This window comes from Haemaphysalis longicornis, unplaced genomic scaffold, assembly GCF_048455015.1.
Source record: "Haemaphysalis longicornis isolate Haplotype H1 unplaced genomic scaffold, Haemaphysalis longicornis Haplotype H1 scaffold_8, whole genome shotgun sequence".
Classification (NCBI taxonomy): Eukaryota; Metazoa; Arthropoda; class Arachnida; order Ixodida; family Ixodidae; genus Haemaphysalis; species Haemaphysalis longicornis.
The window spans coordinates 107369353-107388995 of NW_027526445.1; the positions used below are offsets into that span (position 1 = coordinate 107369353).

Sequence of the window (19643 nt, forward strand, 5' to 3'; positions counted from 1 at the left end):
CAGCTACGCGCATCCTTCATTCATTTAGGCGACCTCAACGCACATAACTCCCTTTGGGGCTCTGCTCGCACGGATGCCCGAGGTCGCCTTATCGAAAAATATCTAACATCTTCGGGCGCATGCCTATTCAATAAAAACAAACCTACATACCATAATAGAGGACGCATCACTTATTCACACCACGACTTGGCTATTGGCTCTGCAGCATTCTTTCCATCTCTTGAATGGGATGTTGGCACTAACCCATATGGTAGTGACCACTTCCCAACCACATTAACATACATAGGTAAAGGCCCGAACAGTTCACCTTCCCATAACAGGTTCAATGAAGCTAGAGCGAACTGGAGTACATTTACAGAAACATCCAAACTACACCACAGATCCATAACACACTACACGTTGAAGAAGCTACACAACTCCTCACGGCGCAGATCCTCGACGCCGCCGAAAAGTCCATTCCCCACGCCTCTGGTGCCCTGCGCAAGAAGCGGAGGGCGTGGTGGAATGAGGACTGTAGGGGGGCCTGGAGGAGCAGAACAAGGCGTGGGGTATTCTTCGTTGGTACCCCACGTCGGGTAACCTCCTGTTGTTCAAAAGGGCAAAGACGATGGGAAAACATGTGCGCCGTGAGGCAAAACGAGAGAGTTGGCATACATTCATAACATCAATTAACTCCTACACAGAAACACAAAAAGTATGGACACGAATACGCAAACTGAAGGTACAACAAACACACAGCCTGCCTCTGGTCAGCACAACAGGGGACACACTCGAATACCAGACTGACACACTCGCACAACACTTTCAACGCGTGTCCAGTTCAGCACACTACACTAACAGCTTCATGAAACACAAAAAATCGGTCGAAAAGAAGTCTTTACTTGATAACGGTAAGTCAGCATTCTCTTATAACTCCGAGTTTTCTCTTCGTGAGCTTAGGAGTGCTCTGAGCACTTGCAAACCCTCAGCTCCAAGCCCCGGCAACACCACATATGGAATGATACAGCACCTACTCTCGGACACTCCTCTAACACTCCTCCACCTATATCACAAGATATGGCTTTCGGGGCACATTCCAAACTCTTGGAAGGAGGCTATAGGTATAGCTTTCCTGAAAGAGGTGAAGGACGCATCGTCCCACTCAAGTTACCGCCCTAAAGCCCTGACGAGCTGCCTGTGCAAGCTTCTCGAGATGATAAATTGCAGGCTCATGTACTTCCTTGAGTACAACTGTCTTCTCGAGAGCTACCAGCCAGGCTTCAGGGCAGGGCGATCCACGAACGATCAACTCGTAGCTCTTGAAACATATATAAATGATGCCTTCGTGCATAAACAGTATTGTTTAACTGTGTTTTTCGACCTCGAGAAGGCCTAAGACACAGCTTGGCGTTGTGGAATCCTTAGTCACCTCAAGTCATTCGGTGTTTCTGGTAACATGTTAAACACTCTGGTTAGTTACTTGACGGAGATAACGTTTCGAGTGAGTTGGTTGAGCACTCTGAAAGGTCCACGTGGAAGAAAATGGCTTGGTGCAAGGTGGCGTGTTGAGCGGCACTCTCTTCATAGTAAGATAAACTCTCTTAGAAAGGCATTGCCACCTATAATCTCTTATTTCATGTATGTAGACGCCGTGAAGATATCCTTTAAATCATGCAACATGTTTATCTGCGAACATCAAGTCTAGCTTGGTGTCAACAAACTTTCCAGCTGGGCTGACAAGAATGGTTTTAAAATAATCCCGGAAAGAGCTCTTGTGTTGTGTTCTCCAGAAAGCGTGGGGTCCAACCGGACCCAGACACCATTCTTGAGAACGTGCCGATTCCTGTGAAGAAGGAGAAGTTTTTAGTTATTTTATTCAATGAAAGGCTTACATCCATTCCTCATATCAACCAGCTCAAATGAAAATGCTTGAAAACAATGAACATTCTTGGAGTCCTCTCACATCAATCTTATGGGGCCGACAAACAACTCCTGCTGAGCCTTTAAAACAGCCTTGGTGGGGTCGCGGATCGACTACGGCAATGTCATGTATGGGTCGGCGACAAAGACAGCACCGAAAATGCTCGACCCAGAGCTGCATCTTGGCCTTCGCCTCTCATGCGGAACTTTTGACACTATCACTGTCGAAAGTCATTATCTAGAGTGCGACAAATGGTGGCTAGGTGTCAACAAACTGGAGGTCAACAAACTAGGTGTCAACAAACTACACTGAAGTCAACAAACAACAAAATACATGTTATAAAACCACAATTGGGACGCTACACAACTCACTTACACTACAGATACACTGATGTCACTCTGGCTAGGCTGTGCTTAGGCCATACACATGTAACACACTCCCACTTGCTCACTGGAACTTCGGGACCCATGTGTGGCAAATGTGGAAAGGGCCTTTTCGTGGTCCATTTACTAATCACACGCAAGGCACTTGACACAACACGACACAAGCATTTTCCTGAATTATACAGACGACACATTCTACTGCTCCCATCATACTTTTTAGCCGACGAACCAATGTATTTTCTAGTCAACGTGTTTTTAAGTTTTTGGCTGAGGTCAAATTTCTGGAGCTCTTGTCATTTTACGTGTAATCATCCTGGCCCTATACACCAGCCATCTCCATTGTCTTCAGTTTTGCATCACCTTTACTCTTACTTACATGTTTCAGTATTAAAAGCCTCATCAAAAATTCAGTAACTTCTTCTCTTGTGCTCTTTGCCCTTGTTGGCCTTGCTCCATTAAGCACCAGCCATCATCATCATCATCATCATCTCACGGTAAAAATTGCGAGGTTGATAACAGCCTTATATGTTTACCGAATGATGGTGTTTCTTTCACTTTCTTTGCTGCTGATAAATCTGTGATACGGCATGCTCTGCAATGTCCTGGTCATAATCAGTGGTTGTATGAGTTCTGTCGTTCCTTTTCTCTTTTTGTAGCTCCTCTCTTTGTTGGACATTTTGCTTGTGAGCAATGACTGATTAAAGATTTTCTGTTTTTGGCTATTGTGATGTGGGAACTACCCGCTTGCCTAGAACCCAGGCGAGTATTCTTACGTAGCTGTTTTCTGTGAGGGTGTTCGTACCTGCTTTTAGGGAGATTTTTAACTTGGCCGCATGGCGCCATCTGTCGTTTTCTAAACCTAGCTTTCAGCGGAGACATAACCATGGGAATATTGCAAAGTAGTTTCAAAGTCATATGATAGTGTGAGTATGGGATTATTTTATTATAGTGGGCTTCATTTGAGATATTTTAGTCTTATAATCTATGCCTTCCTGAATATCTGAGAGCCCGGCGTTAATCATTTGCCCCGTCTTTTAGTTATATCACCCTCTGTTGGTGCCGGCTTAAGTCCCAGTGGATAACGCAGCGCGGTTGCTCGGTGGGCAAGGCGTTGCGCTGCTGAGCCCAAGGCCACTGGTTCAATTCCCCGACGCGGTGGCCGTTTTTTTATGAACACAGTAAAGAAAAACGCCATTTCTTTTTATTTCGGCGCACGTTAAAGATCCTAATGTGGTCAAAATTCCACCGGAAGCTTCTAAAGACATGCCTTGTAGCCAACGCGTAGTCTTCGGGCATGAATTACAGAAAACGTGTATTTTTGATCTTGTGTTCGAAACACGCTCTGGTGTGATGGCGTAAGTTGCGGGCATAGCTGGAGACCGTGTCTGCCGAGCATGTTACCACCGACTGTGCATAGAACAAACTACACCGCGCAGGCGCTGCACCTAGTGAAAGCGCGTGTCCTTTTTTTCGTATCCTACGTTGTATGATTGCCCTCCTTTCCAATCTTTGTTGCCGTAGCGCACATTACAGGTTCAGCGGAGCCTTCAAATCTTGTCGCCGCAATCGTAGCTTCATAGTGACAGCAGTGTGTATTTCCGTGGACGCCTGAGGAGCACGGCTGATAGCGGACGGCTAGGAGTCACGGGGGAATCGAAAAATGAGCCGAATAACGCTATCACGTTAAAAAAACAAACATGACTATATACAATCTATTGAACATTCACAAACAGCAGCAAGCTTTTTCTCTTTTATGTTTTCCTCATTAATGCACGATCGTGCAGTGATAACAAAAAATAAAAGAGAAAAAGCTGGCTGCTTTGTCTGCAGGTGCAATAGATAATATGTAGTCATATTGGTTTTTTGAATAAAGCTAGTCGTGCGTCTCCGCCTGTCCTGTTCCTCACTTGTAGTCTTGTCTTTTACGCGCAGTTTTTCTAGCGCGCTAGTACCTCCAGACTGAGTAACCGTTCAAGTTGTTCCGGATTGTTTGATTCTGTACACTTCCCTTATATAAGTAACATTTTCAGTGAAATACCCGCCAAATAAACGAGCCTCCTCACTTGCATGTTGAACAGATAACCTGATCTGCCCTAAAGAATGCCGATTAAGCGTCATGAACACATTATAGGGAGCACCCCCAACATTGTACTCTGGTGTAAAGTGAATTCTATAATGAGTTAATGGCATGTCTCCTTTAAAGGTTTCTTGGAGGCAGTCTTAGTGGAATACCGCAACCCAAAAGCCGGAAAACTTGGCGCGATTGTTGCAGGGTTTTCAATGACCTACAATTAAATTCCCAAAAGTGTACATACAAATATTCTAACTGGAACCGAGGTTATTTTGGGATTGTGCCATAATGAAGCACGAACAAAAAAAAATTAACGTACCGGCATTCATTTCACTCTTCATGCTACATTTTTGTCGACCTACGGCATGTAAGTGACGATAAAGCGGAAGAGGGAGACAAATATAACAATATATTTGCACAAACGCTTCGGTACTACACTACTAATATACTACAAGTAAGACCTAAGTTTCAATATCATAAAAGCACAGACGATTTCGCACAAGAATCGCTGCACCAATACTCAACGGATTTCGGAAGTTGAAACAATAAAGCATAAGATCTCATACTCGTACTTGTACAACAGTCGGCTGAAAACGATGCATCTGCTCTTCCACAAACGAAAACCAAGATATAAGACGGCCGCACCTACATCATCACTTTTCTGCTCTTCCCTTGAGCCCCACCAGAAACCACAAACATTCTGTGTAACCATTGTATGCTGCTTCTCGACGCAGGGAGGAATCGCAGAGAAAACGGAGCATACATTCGGAACGGCAAACACATTACCCACTTATCCACGAGCAAGCATTCACAGATGCCGACACTATTACCTATTTCGTTACTTTCTGTTTCGGCTTCGTCGTCCCAGTGTACTTAGCGTCACGGGCAGTTTTCAGGTGGGCTGCCCAGATAACTTGGCGACCACTGTACTATCGCTACACTTTTTTACCGTGTACTATCCCCGCAAATTCCAGCGCTAAAATAAAAGTGGTCATTGTTGTTCTATTTTTATTGGACATACCCACTTGATAGGACATACCCACTTGATAGATTAACCGCGAATCGAGAGCTTTGAGAGGCCTGTGTTCGCGCTTCAAAACCTCTAACAAAACTTTGAATTGATAGCGTAACAGTTGTGGAATAGTGCGTGTCACGTGAGAGCAAAATGTCACGCCAATTGAGTTGAAAAAAAGGAGTTGTTCAACTAATATTGGCCAAGAGACAAAAAAGCAGTAGAACTGACCGAAGTAGGAAGTAGCAGTATAATAGTTTCCAATTAGTATGGCGAGGCATCGCCTTGAAAGCACGTAAGGAAGCCTAATATTCCCGATAAATTTTTATTTATTCACTCTACTGTGTCGGCCATTTTCTTGACTGCACAACAACAACGGCATTACACAGAATGATGCACTTAATGGTTTCGCTTCAAAAGCAACGTAGTGCATTGCACTCAGCCTGGCCGCCGGTAATACGTTTAGCAGCGAAAACATTGCCTTAAAATTGATGCTTATTACTTTCTCTACAGGAAGGCGACATTACATTTCGGTTGATTTTAACAGTGGAGCTATTGCTACTGGCCGTAATTTCGGGGTGCGAGCGCGCCAAAAACTCCCCGAGAGAAGGCCGAGTGCACGTGTACGCGTACCTCGACCGCAAGTTCGTCAAGCTAAGCATGTCCGCTTATGGTGATTGGCCAATATTGGCAACTCCAGCCTTGGCCGAGCTCCTCGAGTGCAGGGCCGTCAAGCCAAGGATACCCACTTAGGGAGATTTGCCAACATTAGCCACAAAACACTCCATCCTTCGCCGTGTCATGGCAAAACTTTCTCAGAATGAGGAAGACGTGTCATAGCGTACGCCTTTCATTCGTTCGCCCTTCTGTCGTCGTGCGCATACGCTCTGTACCGCAGAAGAGCCCCGACTTGAATGTCGAAGCTAGTGTACTTGTGTACTTGATTATTCCCTCCACATGGCCCAGCCGCGGATAGTTCGCCCGGCCGAGGAAGAGGGCGCGCTTCGAGCGGGTCGGCGTGCAAAGCATCCGCTAAAGAAGATGAAGCGCGCTTGGGGAGTGGCGTACGAAAACGTGGACCAAAACCATGAGCTCACTTTGGCATTGCTCAAAATACTTTCATTGAAATGGCATGCCGCCGACGTCAACCATGACACCACAGCGATATTAAACTCTACATTGTGTCCGTCAATGATCACTGCAACAGCTTCGCCACTCAAGTCTTGCGCGCGACTGCAGGCTTCCCTAAATTTTTTTGTAATCTGTGCTTCGCAAGCAATATGTTCGCTAATGGTTGTTTATGCTTTTTATGTTTTTATGCTGCCTCAACGCAACCGTGCTCGTCGCATCGTCATTACGGAATCATCGTCAAAATCCCTGCAACTCCAAGGAATCATTTACAGGAGTGAATGACTGGCTCCTTCAACTTGACAAGCGGGGAAGCAAAGATTTCACAAAGCTTCTAGTTGGCAACAAACTTGATATGGAGGCAGAAAGAGTAATTTCCTTCGAAGTGGCAGAGGTAAGTAAAGCTATATTTTTCTCATGTATATGAAGTTCTAGTCAACACTTTTCATGAGCTTCAGACGGTTGGATCATCTCTCAAAAAGCACGTCCGAAATGCTACACGTTGTTCACAATGATAGAAAATTTGTTTGTAGATTGCAAACTAATAAACTATATTCCTAGTAATGAGAAATTCTCGTTAATAAAATATAGAAGGTAGTAACTGTAAACATATACCTGAGGTAGTAACGATAACCCATGTTGGACCGAACAATCCCCTGTCAGATAACGATCATAGGGGCAGCCGAGAGATCTGTGTAAAAGCACACAAAGAGAACAAACACAGCCACAAAAAAGAGATACAATCGCCATTGCTGACGTCTGCTTGTGGTATCATTGGACCCTCTTATAGGTCCAGCTTTTGGTCTCATTTGGACCCTGGCATTGAGAGTGTTTGCAGTTTGGCGGCTGGAAAGTAGTTGCTCCAACGCTTTACACATCAACGAAATATGCTGCCCTTCTTCAGTGAAACAATAAGGCTCTATTTCTTATAATACCTCCGAGCTGTACACCGAAACTTGTAATTATCTAAAAATAACGACAGCCTTTCATTGCTAGTTTATCCGAGAAGTGGAGGGTCAAAAACTACGGGTTTAGTATATAGACGGAGGGGCTTTACTTTAAAGTAGTGTTTATGGCTTGTTGATGGTTTAATGCACCTTAGGTGCACATGGGCTATAAAAAGCGCCGTAGCAAATGGCTGCGGAGTAGTTTTGACCACCCACAGGGATCTTTACGTGCGCTGATATTTCGAACACACGGGAATTTTCATTTTTCGCGTTAATCAGAACAGCAGCCACCATGAACGGGACGGAATCCGTGTCATCGGGATCATGCGCACAACGCCTTAGCCATTGAGCCACTGCGGCGGGTCCAAAGTGTGTGTGCAAAGCTATCAAGGTGACGGGGCATACTATGGGCATACAGAGAACCAAGACACCAAGAAGCGGGCGCCACCAATTGCAGCGCACAGAAGGGGCCGTATTCTCGACGCCCTAAATCCGTGAATTAGTACGAAGCCTTTTCTGATTGACTTTCAATTTTAGTGACGTGTTAGGGATGACAAAGGGGTTATTGGTGCTGTCGTAATGTTGACGTTTCATCACGTTTACTTGCGCCAGTTGGCAAGTAATATGGCCTTATTTCGCTACACTGAAAGTGCGTCAGTCCTGATTGTATTAAAAAAAACTAGGCGAAATGTCCTACACATGATAATCTAGGGCTGTCTTTGCTATTGGACAACAATATCGCTTGTAGGTCTCGTCCTCCCTTCGACGAAGACGTTAGCTAATGCAAGCAGTTGGTGGTAACTTGTACAGGGCCGTCCACGCTAGGTGCGAACACGGCGCAGCGTGGCCGTGCTCCGCGGGGCGCCAGCGCACAAGCCGCGGCCGCGCATCGAAGCTCAGCTAGCTCAGCGGCTCAGGCGCACAGGGGCTTGGAGGCGGGGCTTTGTGTCGTCTGCTAACGCGGGAGCGCGCCGTGCTTGATTTGCTGTGAAGCTCGCCCAACTCTCGGCATGCTTGTAGCGTCTTTGGGCGCCGCGACGCGTTGCGGGAAAGCGCACTTCGCTCACTGCGGCGCGTTTGTAGTTTCTGCGTAAGACAACTGAGCGCTTCCTTTTTTCCATGTCACCATCCCAGTTCAATGCATATATTGTTACAAACATTTCTAGACTGGTTTGGTTGGGATTATGGGGTTTAATGCCGCAAAACGACTCTGGCTATGAGACGCTGTGGAGTAGCACTCCGGATAACCACCCGAAGCTCAGCAGTGATACAGCTTAGCAAACGCGCGTTCTGGCATTTCGCCTGTGTTGAAATGCTGCACCTGCTACCGGGATTGAACATGGATCTCCCCGCTCAGTACAGCCAAGCCCCATGACCAGTGAACCGCGGCTGTGGGGCATTCTCGTGTCTTGACGACATTCTGGAACTAAAGAGGGTCACGAAGCAAAAGCTTTATTTTCTTCATGTGCTCCCTAAAGCAGATGGCCATATTTACCTGTATATGGCGCCTGGCTCACTTTTTTTGTCGGAGTGTTTACATGCTCTGTGCAGCTCGGAAGCGCTCGTGGGTGGCTCGACGCGACTTCGTATGACTTCACAGCAGAAATTTGAAGCATTGCGGCTAAGGTACAGCCTAGGTTGAGCACAAAGAAGGATTGATTTAAAGCAGTCGTTTCGTGCCGTGCAGTGCCGGAATGGAAAGGGGATGAACTACAGTAAGCTGTCACAATCCTTGCAATTGGGTTGAAGGAATATTGAACATACTGGTCATTTTTCTGATCGTGGCATTGATAGGCCATGCGTTTTGGGATGGTAAGGAGAAGGACGCAGAAGTGATGGACCGCAAGAACGGAGAAGCTGTTACACAACGGTGGGGCATGGAACTAATGACCAGATCTTCATTACTCACATAGGCCTATTGCGGGGAAGTACGAATCAGAACAGAAAAAAGGCTACGTAGCAGGTGGCAAGAAAGGGTAGGTAGGGTTCCTGTGTCACAACAATTAGCCAGGTATATGCTTAGCAACTAATGATATATGAACTATAACGCAGCAGGCCACAGTGGGACCAGCCCAAGACTCTGCCGGAGAGTAGGATGATCGTGCTGGATGCGTGAGACCCGCTTGCTGGGCGGCTGCTTGAACTATCTCGACAATGGGCGATGATCTTGTAAAAAAATTAAAAAAGCTTGCCCAAGGTTACACAAGGCTTCATCCATAGCGAAGCTGAAGGATTTTTTTCTATGTAAGCACTGAAAGACACACCACCCCGCATTGCATTAGCTTTGAAATTGTTTATTTCATGGCCTGTCACCGCTTTCCACTTCGGTAGTAGCAGTCATCGTCATATCCATCTTCTTCCTCGTGCATGACTGGCTGGCCCGGTGCGTTTTGTCGGCAGGTTTGCACATTTCGCTCAAAGTAGAATGCGTCAGGACGCGCTAAAACCGGCGGCAACCACATTCGCGAACTGGGCGTCTGTAGAGCAAGCTGTATTGTCCCCCTCTCTCCCCCGTTGAGGTGCAAACGCACGTGAACTGTTTCCTTGGTATTTATTTTGCGAGCGCCACGCGCAATCCTGGGCTTCTCCAAGCGCCCATTGTGAGGCGCGGGCTCACATGATCGGTAAACTGCGGGAGTAACCATGACCCGAAGTTTTCTGATGACGCCGCACACCGCACACATTTACGGCCTGCAACAACAGAACCGCTGTTAAACAAGCCAACAGATATCGAGACCAATGTCGCGGGATCGAAACCCAGCCGCATGTTGCCAAAATTCCATGGACGCGAAATGCACGGACCCTCATGTGCTGCATAATGCCAGTGTACAATAAATAAATCCTGGTGGTCAAAATTATCCGCAGCTCTCCTCTTCATTAAATAAACCAAACCAGTCCAGAAATGTTTGTAACCATATATGCATTGAACTGGGATGGTGGCACGGAAAAAAGGAAGCGCTCAGTTGTCTTACGCAGAAACTACAAATGCACCGCAGTGAGCGAAGTGCGCTTTCCCGCAACGCGTCGCGGCGCGCAAAGACGCTACAAGCATGCCGAGAGTTGGGCGAGCTTCACAGCAAAGCAAGAACGGCGCGCTCCCGCGCTAGCAGACGACACGAAGCCCCGCCTCCAAGCCCGTGTACGCCTGCGCCGCTGAGCTTCGATGCGCGGCCGCGGCTTGTGCGCTGGCGCCCCGCGGAGCACGGCCACGCTGCGCCGTGTTCGCACCTAGCGTGGACGGCCCTGTACGTTACACAATGGCAACGTCAGTCTGCACAAATGTCACGAGATTTTATGTAACAGCTGGCAACTTGCGGTTGCCATTGCCGGGAAATACTGCAAAACATTTTACCCACCTTCGGCGCCGTGAAATCCCTGTGAATATGCAACAAGCGCATTTTCACCCGACGCCCGGTTTAAAACTGTTTTTTAGAGAAAGAATGGTTTCGACTGTTTCCAAGTCACCAATAACGGAGCATAAAATTAACGTGCCGTACTCTGGTTTAACGTTTGGCAAGAAAACATGAATTACTGGTTGGGCGCAACAGCCACCTAAGAGAGCAGTAAAAGCCTCTCCATCGCAAAGGAGCCGACGCATTTCAACGGTCTGCACTCCTCCTAGTACTAAGCTGTTTGGTCACACGATTTAACTCAAAAGAAAAACATGAAAGCAAGCTGTATGTTTTATTCATTGCTGCGCCTATTGAGTCCGAGCTTGACGAATGAGCGAACAGGTGGTATAAGCGCGCTCTGCCATTATCAGGCGTACCGTTTACCTGTCCTTACCGTGCTTATAAAGTCGATGGTCACGGCCGTCTGTTTCTGTGGTCACGCCATCAACTTCTAACATGGCGTCACTGAAATGAAGTCTGTCACTGAAGCCTGTCACTTGTCACAGACGTCTGTCGCATTAGCAGTGTGGATCTTTGCCGTGGAAATAAAGGTGCTAAATTATATGCGTCGGATACTGTTCTAGCATACTCGCTGAGAACAAAACCCGTTTATGGCCAGTCATACCGTTAGCAAAGCCGTTTCAAACAGCTCACACGTTCTTTAACGGATTTCTTTTTTGCGGCTAGGGTTGTTGAAAATGCTAGTTTTAGTGATTGACTTTCTTCACAGGAGCTAGCGAACAAGTGGGGCATGAAGTACCTGGAAGCCAGCGCCAAAGACGGCTCAAATGTGGCTCGGATTTTCGTAGAGATTGCAACTGACATCAACAATCGCCTGTACCCGCCCCAAAAGGGACCTCAGAAAGGCTCAAATTATGGAGAGATTCGACGCCGTTTGGAGGGCCTCAATCTGAGCAGACCCCGTTTTGCTGGCCGTCAAGGTCGCTTCCAGTCGAGAAAAGTTCAAAGTGAACCGTGGTAATTCTCTTATTTTGCTTTTTCATGTGCAGCTTTCCCGCTCATGCCTGTCCGTTCAACAGCGATTAATCTGTAGTTATTTATCGTAATGTAAACTTCTTTCGTGCTGCTAATATTGGGGGTGAAAACTTGCTTTGCGCACAGTTTCAAGTTTTTCACGTTTTGCGGCTAGGTTCCTGAGCCATGGAAACTATCCCATAGAAATGCATGGGGAGTAAAATTTGATAGCGAAATACACAAACTATTCAGAATCCTGAAAAGTTCTTCTAGTGTTTCTATCTTCCCGTTGAAGTCTTGCTTTGTGCCAAATATCACTTTCCTGAAGTAATTTTCCTAGGTTCCTGCGAGGTTAGACTTTTGAGCGGGAAAGCTGGGTATGTATTGACGATCTGCATTTATAGGCTAAGCTAGCACGAAAAGTTTTTGTCTGCCGCTTATATTAGCCGGTTGGGTATTTGAGTAAGGGTTCAAAATGAACCGTGGATATTCTGTTATTTTGCTTTTTATTGACGATGTGCATGTATGGGCTAAGCTAGCGCGAAAATGTTTTGTCTGCCGCCCTGTTATATATACCCTGTTGGTCATTTGAGTAAGGCGGAAATGTTACTTGTGACCGAGTTCGCTAGACAGTCACTGGTATCTAACAAGTGGTTCTCAACCTGCAAACGCTGTGTGGTGCACACGCGGGTCGGAAGTCCGTCACGTCACGTGCGGATGGGTCACGTATGAAAACTGAACACCCACGGCAAAAAAACTAGTGACCCATTGCGGTCTCATCTGTTGGGTGCGTCACCCACGGTTATATAACGTCACCAGGAAAAGCCGGGGGCAATAATTTGGCATCAAACGGCCCGTATATATGAAATACAACTTTGTTCAGCTTGAGAGAACTAGCCTTTGGTAATTCAGTCGGCTTCATTCCAGCCCCGAATGCAAACCGCCAGATATTGAGCAATTTGCAAATTTCGAGCGACATTGAGCTAAAATGGGCAGGAGTAGTGCAAAAGAGCTCTGGACTGAAACTTTATTTTCAGTGTGTTAACTGCAGGTTACCATTGAAGTGGAACTATAAAACAGATTCAAAGAGCCTAATACAATGACCTGTTTGCGTTCCTTAACGGCGCTTTTGTAGGCGGTCGCCAATCGTACAAACAAGATTTCCTGACGTTCCAGAAATGTCGTGGGAAAGTGGTTGTGAAGTCGCCGCAGCTTCATGAATTTTCCCTAATGTCTGCAATATTTGTTTGACGTTTGTGATAATATCGAAATCTTTGTTTCTAAGACAAAGCAATCTTCTTAGAGAACCAAACTTTCACTTTGTCTTCGTGGCCCCTTTCAGGTAGAGGTACGGTAAAATGAACAGAACGAGTGAAGATGAGCGAAGCGTGAAGGAGGGAGGATTTCGAAGAAAGAATAGTAGGCGGAATAATGTCGAAATGCTGGGGAAGACCTCTTAAAAATTGTTAATAACATTGAATTACTGTTTGTTCAAGAATATAAGAAGAGGTGACAGTAGACTGTCTACAGATTGTCCTTATGTTTCCTAGAAACAACCTACAAACTCTTCGTCAACCATTGGTCAACTTGTTTGAGTTGAAATATTAATGTAAACTTTGTGCAGAAAGTTTGTGTAGAATTCTACTTAAAGTTTAGCGTAAACTTTCTAGTGAGGAGCTGTTGCTAATCAAAGTGTTTTAGACGATAATCTCAACATGTGATGCATCCTATTAACAATTGCACTGTACTCTTAGATGGCAGCGCAGAAGGCATGCACACTGTTAGGAAAGGGTGTGTGTCTCTCTCTAATAAGGATAACTGCGACGTACCGTACGTTATACTTGTGCTACAGGGTTGTTTGAAAGGCTTCCCGAAGGCCTTAGAACCAATTTTCTATTGAGTGCCTCATTGTAAAAACATAGGAAGAACTTCTAACTGAGCGTTTCAACTGCCAGTTGCAAGCTGCCGTGTAGCACAGGTATTAGTCTTGTGATGCTACCCCCGGGTCATGAACACGTCAAGGAACATTCTTCAGCACTTTCCAGATCATTTCTATAGGCATGTTTTTCGAGATTGTACCGCCATCTTTGAGCCTACCTATACTAAGAGGACCGCTGCCTGCGTGTTTCAGTTGCGGTGAAAGCATTTGCTCTTGTAAAAAACCGACTATTTGTATGCCGTCCTGTCAATAGCTCACTACTGAGCTTATTTCAGGGTCAATATTTTCGCTACGGAGAAGCGCGCAAGGGCACAAGAAAAACACGGGACGAGCTTGGGCTAACCGGGTTTTTGGAGGGATACATCCTCCATATTCGCGTCGGACACATTCACACTCGCCTCTTCCTCCAATGTAACAGCACAACCCCAACGTAACATCCCACAGCCCAAAACGACACAACCTAACCAAACACGTTAGGGAATCATATATTCACCTTCAACGCAAACACACACACAGATATATATATATATAAATATATATATATAGATGTATAAATTTATACACATATATATATATATATATATATATATATATATATATATATATATATATATATATATATATATATATATATATATATATATATTTTCTTTCTTTAAACATTTCTTTCAATTTAAATAGATTTTGAAGCTGCATCAACGTTCTCGTATATTTCCTCAGTGCAGAACAGATGCATAAGAAGTGACAAGGTGGTATATATATGCAAACTATTCACAGTTTTTGCAATAAAATCCTAAAAATATATATTTATTTACAATCTGTTTGCACTTTGCGTTTGGACCTTAACCTTATTAGAGAAATTTAGGGGCTAGTATGTTCAAGTATTAGGCGGAATACTGCTTTATTATGTGCCGGATTTAGTAATAAACAACTGCGGAAAAGAAGGCAGTATAAAACTCTCCCCTTAAAGGAGCCATGAAGAGAAAACACAAGCTTGGTTCATTCAAAAGACTGCCTCGTTAGAATCGTACTGACGCCACTTTTAACGTAGACTTCGCTCAAATAAGCTACATAATTAGGAAAAAAGAGAACGGCCATGCGACCCACCAGCTCATTTCCCGCAACAGAACCTATGATGTCATACGAGCTAGCTCTGCGATTGGCGGCGGGCGGCACAAGCAGACGCAAATTGGGTAGAGCTTAAAAGCTAGCCGAACGAGCGATTTGCGCTTAAATTTAGGGCACATTCTTTATAAAGCAATAGAAATGGTGGTACGAACAGTGGAAGTTACGAAAGCACGAGTACACATAGAAGTACTGACGCGTACTGCTGTTGGTACTGCGCGCCCTATGCTTTGTTTAGCTGCACAGCACTGCGGGGCTTTGGGGTTTTCTCAGACGACACTGTCCGACTGACGCAAGCAACGGTGTCTTATGTGACCATATTTGTCGAGCGAGCACTGTTTTAGGTAACGATTATTTTCTCCCAGAGCAAAAACAAGCCAGGTTTATTTCCGGTCAAAAAGAAGCCAAAGGTAGAAAACGGCTTGCCACGGTATGGTGGCGCCATCTATGTTCAGAACGGGGTTCTTCGAATACAGCACCGTGGCCTCCGCGATTTGCTGCCGGCGGCGCGCCGTTGCTCCGGCCGTCCCATTCGGCGCGGAAACAAGGGGAGCGGTGTAATTTTGCTGTGAGACGCGGCGAGGCGGCGCCGTTAGCCTAAGGTTGAAGCGAGGCTCGTCTGGCCGACGCTGCCTGCGCTATGAGTTGTAAATCAGCCTTCGTTGTCGCGTCTTCGGGATTGAAAACTTGAATATATGGTCTATATATTTTGACTCGATCCTACAAGTACAAAGTTGTTTAACGTACGTTGTTTAACACCCACGATTGCCTTTGCACGCAGCTTTAGTGGTCGTTTGCTTGAAAGGCGAATGCCGAGAAGGGTTCTGCCATCTCTGGCAGAGTGAATGCCAGCGTGCTGAATTCTTTTTTCGCTGTTACATCAGTTTCGCGCGATACCGCTGCGCGAAAATATGCTTTTTTCGCCTTTTAAGTTGTTTCGAACGCTCTGGGTATCCGTTGTGTGTGTGTGCGTGTGTGTGTGTGTGTGTGTGTGCGCGTGTGCGTGCGTGCGTATGTGCGTGTGTGTGTGCGCGTGCGCGTGCGTGTGCGTGTGTGTGTGTGTGTGTGTGTGTGTGTGTGTGCGGGCGTGCGTGCGTGCGTGCGTGTGTGTGTGTGTGTGTGTGTGTGTGTGCGTGTGTGTGTGTGCGCGCGCGAAAACAGCGTAATACCGGCAAGCTCTCGTGTATTGTTTATAGGCAGGCGACTACGATAGTCAAATAATCTGTTAGGCTTCCACGGGTTTGAATCAATCATATTTTTGCGTTTTATTCAATATGCTTAGGGGTTTCAAGTACCTACTGCAATCACGCTACCAAATTATTTGCCGTGAGTGAAAAAGTCACGATATTCCCCGATGCCTTTCATATCGCTATCGACTCTACATATGTATTTTTTCGGAAGACTGTTTCTGAATTTCTAGATTTGCTAATTTGTTGTCATTACATATTAAGGGCATTATTTTTTTCGGTCAGCAGATCAGCTGATCACTAATATCTGTATGCACAACATCGGCTGTAACTAAGTTGTTCGGGTTATTAGTGAATAAACACATGAAGTGGAGAACTATATAGCAATCGTAACTCCGGTAAAGATTTTTATCACATTACTTAGACGACGTCCATTTATGGTAGACTGGAAGTCTCTCTGTAATTTTGTATATGCAAGCATGCATGGCAATAAACGGCACCAGCACGTTTACCCTGCCTATTGTGGAAGAAATACCGATAGCCATTTGGACAGTACAGACTATAGATGCTGAAGTATACGACGTCTCTGTTAATAGTATCGCGGTAAAAGTTACGCCAAACGTTTCAAGTAGTGTTGCCATGTCATCTACTTTATCTGTCAAAGACCGCACGTGTAAAGGAGAAAAAACGAAACGACATAGTGTGTATTTTCGTGTTTACTAATGGTTGGATTTCAGTCGTTTGAATTCCCATAATTTTGTTCTTGCTTGGATATTCCGTGCGTTCCAAACAACATGTACGAGATTTTTAGAAACAAAACCGGAAAACGTATTGTGTTTTGGAACCATGCGTGACTACAAAAAAGAAAACTGCTGTGCAATGAATTCACTTATGCATCACCCCGGGCATAGTCTACGTCAAAAATTCAAACCACCAGTAACTACCCTAATGGCACCAGTAACTACTTCTACCTTTCACCTGCACTGGTGTGCGGTAACTTTTTTATTCAACGTTACACACAGGCTGCGAAGGCCGAGTTTTCGTCCTCTGCACACGCCCGCGCCAGGGAAAACGACCTTAGGCTACGTGCGCCGCGGTGCGGCGGAAAACGGCGCAACAGCCTTTTCGGAGTTACGCTCTCTCCGTGCGATTGGAACGGCCGGAGCAACGGCGCGCCGCCGGTTGCCGATCGCGGAGGCCACGACAGCACCACCCAGCAGGGTGGAGACACCCTTTGAACGGTCCCGTGCCGCTGCAATTGGGTCAACATCCTCAATGCGTTGTTCTTTTCGTTTCCCACTATACCTAGCAACGAGAAACAGATAAGATGATTCAAACTTCGCCAGTAAAGCGCGTTGCGGCGATAATTTTGATGCGGTTTTGACACAATGACTTGCTTCGGCGGCGAGCGAGCGACCCAAAATGGCGGCGCCAGCGTATACGCGTTTCTACCCTGTACGGCGAAATCAAGATACTCTACGCTGCAGAGCGGTCGGTTCCTGTGATGTCATTGCAGACCACGAAAAGAAACGATTTAGCGGGAAAATCGACATTCGAACCTAAATTGATTAATTTCTTAGTGAATAAAGCATCGTTTGTATCCGGACAAGCGCTGGGGCACTATAAAACACGAACTGTTTCAGATAAAACAAACTTGCATTTTCTCTTCATGGCTAATTTAAGTGAGTTTCCTATAAAATGTTTACCTATGTAGTGCTTATATTGCTATAACTGGCCCGGCTTATGTCGAATACCTGGTCATTCTACAATAAACTCTATAAAATCGAGACCCTACCAAACCAAGGAGTCCTTCCATTCTTGTTTAAATTAGTACCGAATGTGTTTATGTTAAAATGTGTGTTAAAATCCGACTAAGTTTTGGATAGCAGTCTTGATATTTTGTTTTCATTTTTGACCTTGTTTTTCTTCCATTGGTAATCGCGCTTCCAACATCGCCAATTTCACTTTGACTTTTCAGCGACTATAACTTGAACATTATACTTATTGGTGACATGGCAGTCGGAAAATCTTGCCTAATGCTTAGGTACACGGTAAGTGTTTCTGCACTGTTCGGCATACTCAATAGATGTTACATTGCTTGGATGAGTTTGCTTGTGCGCTTTATTTGGCCCTGTATGTGGGAAGTTGTCCTCCATAGCGCATTAATTAGTGACAATCCTACAAAAAACACACTGTCAAGGTTGCCGAAAGACAAACAAGGAAAGACAATGATGTGGGCTTTGAAGCCGCATAATGCGCTATCACAGCATTTGGGATAGACAGCATAAAAGATGTTGGAAGGGTCAAAAACTACCACATTAACCGAGTATTCATGGAAAATAAATGTCTCAATCACCCTACACACGTTTTCGTGGAAGTAATACATGAAATACAGAAACAACTTTGCAGGATGATCGAAGTTATGCCCCGCCAAAACTGGAAAGGAGGGTCCTGGTTCCGTTTAATACGAAAAGGTACATACACTATGCAAATAAAGAGAAATATTATGTCCAACTGATGGCAATAAACTTGCTAAATATTAACTAGCTGAGTTAAGAGGTGGCCCACGGATTCGGCCTAATTAAACACGAGAAGGCTGTCACACACCACCTATTGCCTCAGTGCAGCTAATTTGTACACGTTATGACGCATGGTCATTTTTGTATTGGGATTCCGCCACTTGCGCACGCGGCCTGCTGCCTGCGCTCTAAACAGCAAAGATATGTGTCCGGAGCGGGGTGAACGTTTGACCCAGATTTTATGTAGTTGAGCTTTGCGGCGTGCTGTTCTCTTGAACACGTCAGTAACAAAGATAGGAAAAATCCTCATTGGCAGTGGAGTAGCCAGAAATATTTTTCGGGTGTGTTATACTCCTCCACTACAAAAGTTAGAAAAGTAGCCTCCGCTCAAACAATCTTAGTTTGGTTTCTTATCTTGTAGTGGTTTTTGCATTTATATTTTAACTAAGTGTGTAAAAACAATAGGCGGAAAAAAGGCCGACAGACAGGAGGGAGGATTTGCTACTTATGAAATTCCAGGGAGAGTGCTGACACCGATACACCCCCTGCTGCCTACCCCGGTTTTCAAAAGTATACGATGAGGATGATGATGATGATGACGACGGTGTGACTCATAATAATAATAATAATAATTATAATACTTTCGGAACAAAAATCGCATTCCGACAAAAATGCTTTCGATTCACTACATCATAACGACTGCTTAATGTTGCCGGATTTTTTTCTTTTTTTTCATGTACAGCATATCACAGGTCTTGGTGTTGAACTTTTGGGTTGCATGGCCTCGGTGGCCATGGTTTCAACTTGCAGAATAATAGGGCTCTCTTCCTTTTCGTTGCCGACGGCCAGCCACTCGCGGGAGACTGATGACTCTCAGTATCGCTCCTAATGTAGAGTTTAGATGCGTACGAACAATCGTATTTTCGATTGATTATAAGGTTTGACGCACTGACGCTACCCAGGATGTGGGGCTCGCCGTAGTTGAAGGCTCCGGCTTAATTTTTACCTCCTGAGGATCTTTAACGTGCGTTTAAATATTATCGCTTATCGCCTCCATCAGAAAGT

The 19643-nt window shown here is 45.4% G+C and overlaps 1 protein-coding gene across 1 annotated transcript in view; it reads left to right on the forward strand.

The window, feature by feature from the left end:
* LOC144150159 (uncharacterized) overlaps nt 1-19643 on the forward strand; it is a 72389-nt gene that overhangs the window by 23272 nt on the left and 29474 nt on the right. Inside the window, exons 6-8 of the mRNA XM_077681999.1 lie at nt 6757-6888; nt 11564-11811; nt 18038-18110. Of these exons, the coding sequence (XP_077538125.1) occupies nt 6757-6888; nt 11564-11811; nt 18038-18110 (453 nt within the window). The remainder of the gene's footprint in view (nt 1-6756; nt 6889-11563; nt 11812-18037; nt 18111-19643) is intronic.